The sequence below is a fragment of the Neoarius graeffei genome, chromosome 13 (assembly GCF_027579695.1).
Source record: "Neoarius graeffei isolate fNeoGra1 chromosome 13, fNeoGra1.pri, whole genome shotgun sequence".
NCBI classification, from domain to species: domain Eukaryota; kingdom Metazoa; phylum Chordata; class Actinopteri; order Siluriformes; family Ariidae; genus Neoarius; species Neoarius graeffei.
Genome location: NC_083581.1, coordinates 49,507,243 through 49,512,856, shown reverse-complemented (window position 1 = coordinate 49,512,856; position 5,614 = coordinate 49,507,243). Strand labels below are relative to the sequence as shown.

The 5,614-nt window shown below is 41.8% G+C and overlaps 1 protein-coding gene across 1 annotated transcript; it reads left to right on the top strand.

Annotated features, from left to right (window-relative positions):
• The first annotated feature begins 298 nt into the window (after positions 1-298).
• krt8 (keratin 8) lies at positions 299-5,287 on the top strand. Its single transcript, XM_060937951.1, has 9 exons — positions 299-796; positions 2,338-2,546; positions 3,125-3,185; positions 3,305-3,400; positions 3,493-3,657; positions 3,790-3,915; positions 4,060-4,280; positions 4,381-4,424; positions 4,526-5,287. Exons 1-9 carry the CDS (start codon positions 422-424, stop codon positions 4,729-4,731), a joined length of 1,503 nt encoding a protein of 500 aa, XP_060793934.1. The 5' UTR covers positions 299-421; the 3' UTR covers positions 4,732-5,287.
• Positions 5,288-5,614: the final 327 nt, after the last annotated feature.

Sequence of the window (5,614 nt, the reverse complement as noted above, 5' to 3'; positions counted from 1 at the left end):
AATTTGACGTGATTTGTATCTTATTGTTTCTATCAAGTCTTGCAACAAGATATTTTGTCACTGAAACTAATCTAAGAGATTGGCCAACAAAAAACTATAGTAAAGAGGGTGGGACACTGGGTTAGGCAATACACAGCTGAATACCCAGGTAATGATTAGATGAAGAATGCAAGGCGAGGGGTGTTGAGTTTCAGCCCCACCTCCTCTCTACTTGACACCTAAGACCACTAGCCAATCAGAGCTATCCTTTAGCTCCTCCCCAGCCCTGTGCTACTATACTAAGAGGGCCAGAGTTGGCAATTCCGCCTCATCTGCTTGGGTTTCTCCAGCACAGCAGACACGCTACCCCCTTGCCGCGCTCTCTTTCCTCCTCTCACTTTCTTATTCTCAGCCAATTCAGGGCAGAAGATCTGCAGGCAGAATGTCATTCAAGACCAAATCAGTCTACACTGTGAAGTCCTCCTCCGTGGCTGCACCACGTAACTTCAGCAGTCTCTCCTATTCAGGCCCCAGCCTGGGCCGACAGTCCGTCATAGCGCGCAGCTCCTATGGAGGAACCAGGAGTGGCTTTGGAGGTGGAAACTACATCAGCAGCTCCACAGCCTATGGAGGTGGCATGGGTCTTGGTATGGGACTCGGCGGTGGGGCTGTGGCTCCCATCACAGCAGTGACAGTCAACAAGAGCCTCCTGAGCCCTCTGAACCTGGAGATCGACCCTAACATCCAGGTCGTCCGCACACAGGAGAAAGAGCAGATCAAGTCTCTCAACAACCGCTTTGCTTCCTTCATAGATAAGGTGGGTGACTGCAGCATTTCAATATCTCTCTGCCTTTTTGGCCGCATGAGTCACGGTCAGGAGAATGTTGTGAAATAAAGCATATGCCATTCTGACCTTCTAGTGACTACCAGATAGTCATGACTGAGAGTAAATAATAAGAAAGTAACTGACAAAGCCTATTAGGAATGAATTTATTCTCAGAAAGAAAGGTAAAAAGTTTGTCCTATGGAGATACTGGAAAAAAAAAGATGGCTTCTCACTAAGAGTAATTTGCTCTGGGTGGAAAAAAAAGCTTGCAAAAAATGACTGATTCATACAAAGCATAATGTATTCTGACAAAATCATTGCAACAAGTGGCTGATTCACCCTCAGTGTAATGTATTCTGAGAAAAAATATTGCAGAAAGTAACCACTTCCCACTGTGATGTTCGGAATAACTTCCTTGCCTCGGAGAAGAACTGTGGGGTTGGGAGGGGAATTGGGTGTGTCACTGGTTAGAATGAAATGGGTCTACCTTTGCAGCAGGCTGTCTCGGAGGTTTTGCTTAAAGTTCATAATTAAATCAAAGAAATGTTTGGATGTATTTACTTTTTATCTAAAATACACTCTGTTACACTGGTATTTTAAAATATATTCTTGGTATTGTGAAATATTTGTTCATAGGAATGTCATTACAACTTCATCTTCAGCTGAGAACTTTTGTGCCATCAGACAAAAAGGCTATTGTCGCCTGAACCTACAGGACCTGCTCTATGGTGTTAATATTTAATCAAGTGAGGTGGTGTCATGTTCTTGCAAACAAGGAACAGATTACATAACAAGCCTTCTAGAGGCACTGATGACAAGAAGTAATCTGGTTTTGATTATATATCACATTATTGCGTAGAAATATTTCTGTTTTTACTCTTTTTTTTCTTTATCTTATAGCCACAATCTGTTTTGCATTACACCAACATTTTAATGACGCATCAGAGAAGACAAGTAGCGTCGTAGCTTAACAGAAGTGAAACATAATTATCATATTAATTAAACACTATTTAGACATTCATATACTCCCATGAAAGGCTCAGACATATCTCAGACTTGATCTCTTAGTCTTTCTTGTGCAGGGTCCGACTCTATGCAAAAGTTTCCAATAAATAGCACCTACATCATCATTTTTTCCATGTTCCTTGAACAACCACCCCCTCCCATAAAACACAGACAGGAAAACTGGGGAGGTGGGCATAACTTTTGTGAGATTACCCACTCCCTTCTCTTGGTTTTCAATTAGGATATGTGTCACAGTTTCCATGGAAAAAAAAACCTCCACTTCTATCCTACAGTAATTCATTCCATACAACACTGGGCCAATAGGGTTCCCGTGATGCTCACATGGTGCCTCTTGGCATTTGGTTGTTTCTTGGTGCATTAAATGTCAGTTTGGCTCAGAAACTACAGCTCCATTCATTTACTGACTGTAACTGTGGTCTGGGCACAGTGCCCTTTGAAGTGTTGAATATGGTATTTATTTGTGCTCAGACTGAAACAATAACTCCTTTCTCCTTTTCCCCACTCAGGTACGCTTCTTGGAGCAGCAGAACAAGATGCTGGAGACCAAATGGAGCCTCCTTCAGGAGCAGACCACCACCCGTTCCAACATTGATGCCATGTTCGAGGCCTACATTGCCAACCTCCGCAGACAGCTTGACAGTCTTGGCAACGACAAGATAAAGCTGGAGGCTGACTTGCACAACATGCAAGGCCTGGTCGAGGACTTCAAGAATAAGTTAGTATTTGGTTTTCTTCCACACATCACCTTTGCTGGACTCTTTCTACTATTGGATTGTGGTGAATTGACAGTGATCAAGTTTTGTAAATGTGGTCTATTGTGGTACACTTAAGTGTTCCAATATAAATGGGTCTCCATCGAATACAAAACCATGTGTCCAGCATACACCTTACAACAAGAAAGAAAATGCAGTCTTCGCTCCTCATAATATGTAGACATAATACCGGTTATTTGAGGTAACATCACTATATATCCTAAATTACACTGATGTCAACCATTATGCCAAGGCAACCAAGCAAAATATGACCTCTCGCCATTTAAGCAACTCCAGACAAAATTGAAAGGTTCATAAACTTTCTACATGGACTCATTAGACAGTGTATTGAATGTTGACTTGAGATTTGAGGCATGACATCCAGTACAACACTACTTCCCTCTAGTGTACACACAAATTATTGTTCTTAGGAAATAATAGTGTTATTTAGTTCTATTCCGTATGTGTGGAAAATGTGTGGAAAACAATACAATAAGAAAAAAAATGTGCTTCTGACATATTTACATTGACATTTATCCAGGTATGAAGATGAGATCAACAGGCGCACAGAGGCTGAGAACGAATTTGTCCTCCTTAAAAAGGTTAGTGCAGATGGCTTTCATATTAAAACTGAGAGATGTACTGTATTTTTACAGTCATGACAAAGCTGTGATTGAGCTCGTAACACTAATGTTAAATTTAAAATGATTGTGTTTTCCAGGATGTGGACGAGGCCTATATGAACAAGGTCGAGCTGGAAGCCAAGCTGGAGAGCCTTACAGATGAGATCAACTTCCTCAGGCAGATTTATGACGAGGTAAATTTGCAAATGACATTTTCTTTCTTTCTTTTTAATGTGCTGTTTTATGGGACAATCACTCATTATTTCCTACTCGCTCTACTTTCTAGGAGATCCGTGAGCTTCAGTCTCAGATCAAGGAAACCTCAGTGGTGGTGGAGATGGACAACAGCAGGAAGCTGGACATGGATTCCATTGTGGCTGAGGTCCGTAGTCAGTATGAGGACATTGCCAATCGCAGCCGTTTTGAAGCTGAAACATGGTACAAGTCTAAGGTATGCAATTCTTTCTGTATTATTTCTGTTTACAGGTTGATTTAGGCGACTTTGACAACATAAATTAGCGTTGGCTAAACAGGCTATTCCTGGAACCAAGCTCAACAATTTCATCTTTCTTTTTTGCCTTAGTATGAGGAAATGCAGTCATCCGCCAGCAAGTATGGAGATGACCTCCGATTAACGAAAACAGAAGTTGCGGATCTCAACCGCATGATCCAGAGACTGCAGGCTGAGATTGATGCTGTGAAGGGACAGGTAAGATTTCAACAACCGAAGTGTAACATGTCCTAGATATCCATTGACATGCTAAACAAAGAAAGGTTAAAGTGCTAGCAAATGGGGGGAAAAAAGGTTCACTTAAGGGTTATTACTCTCAGAGTCCTGACTTTTGCTCTTTAGCGTGCTAACCTGGAGAATCAGATATCTGAAGCTGAGGAGCGTGGAGAGTTGGCAGTGAGGGATGCAAAGTCTCGTATCAAGGACCTGGAGGATGCACTGCAGAGAGCTAAGCAAGACATGGCACGCCAGATCAGAGAGTATCAGGACCTGATGAATGTCAAACTGGCCCTGGACATTGAGATTGCCACGTACAGGAAACTCCTGGAAGGAGAGGAGGACAGGTGAGTTCATTGTGAAGCCATTTCCCAGCAAGTTTGCTGTTTTTGACCTAATATGGTACTAGTTAAAAGAAGGTAACCATCTTTCTTGCTTTACCAACAGACTTGCCAGTGGAATCAAGTCCATCAACATCACAAAACAAAGCTGTATGTTTTCAATTTTCATCATTCTTGAAGAATAACCCTGATATATAATATATTGTAGGAGTATAATATACTCATTTATTTATTTGTTTGTATCCCTATAGCTGGCTTCAGCTCCTTCCCTTTGGAGAGTGCTGGTAGTGCCTACAGCAGCTACTCCAGTGGTTACTCTAGCGGTTATTCCACTGGTTATGGTGGTGGCTTTGGCGACAGCAGCTCAGCCCAGAGCAAGAAGAATGTCGTCATCAAGATGATTGAAACCAAGGATGGCAGAGTCGTGTCCGAGTCATCTGAAATTGTCCAAGATTGAGTGGAGAGTGTACTTTCCACTTCTGCCCTTTAACCCTGTCTTCTTTTTACCCATTCCTCATCCTTCCCCTAAACACATAACATAGATGTCTGAAGTAACAAGTTGCTGAAGGATACAGTCATAAAGCAGACTGTAAATCAATAAATCTTTAACTCTGACCAAAGGGTTGCAAGAGACCAAACAATATCAATTCACATTGTGCCTTAGGCTTGTTTCTGCATAGTGCACTAAAAGAAATACTCTCAGTTTGCTCACACAAGCTGTACTGTCTTGCACAACATATTCTCCAGTCTATATCTATGAGCTGGAGAATGCTAGATCTGCCACCAACATGAGCCACTCCTGTTACTGTACTCATTGCCTTGTGACAGTATTCAGGTTTGATTATGAAGGATTCGTATTTGTGTTAAAAGCAATCATGTTTGTGGCAGATCCATGTTATGTGCCTGCTCTTTAGAAAATGTCTTCCCTAATGTATTCTGTCTGATGCAAAAGGAAAGCCCACAGAGTACCAAAAGGTGCTGTTTTTGCTACAAACAATAAAGTGTTTACTTAATGTTTGCATCTTGTCAATCTTTTAGCTGCCATTGTTTACTGGTTGTTATGTATAGATTTGCTCAAAAGCTGTTTTTCTAAAGCACACATCCTCCTAAAGTCCAAAACAAGTTACAAATCACAAGATCAGCTTGAGTGAGTGCTCTTGTGTGGGGAGGTGGCCATGTATCTGAGTGAAGTGTCAGACTGGTGGTGTCATGGTCAACATGAAAGACATAGTTCAGTGGCAGAGTATTAAAATTTCAATGAAGTTGAAGTTAGTCAACTATCCATTCATTTTCTGCCACTTATCCGGGTCTGGGTCGCAGGGGTAGCAGCCTATGCAGAG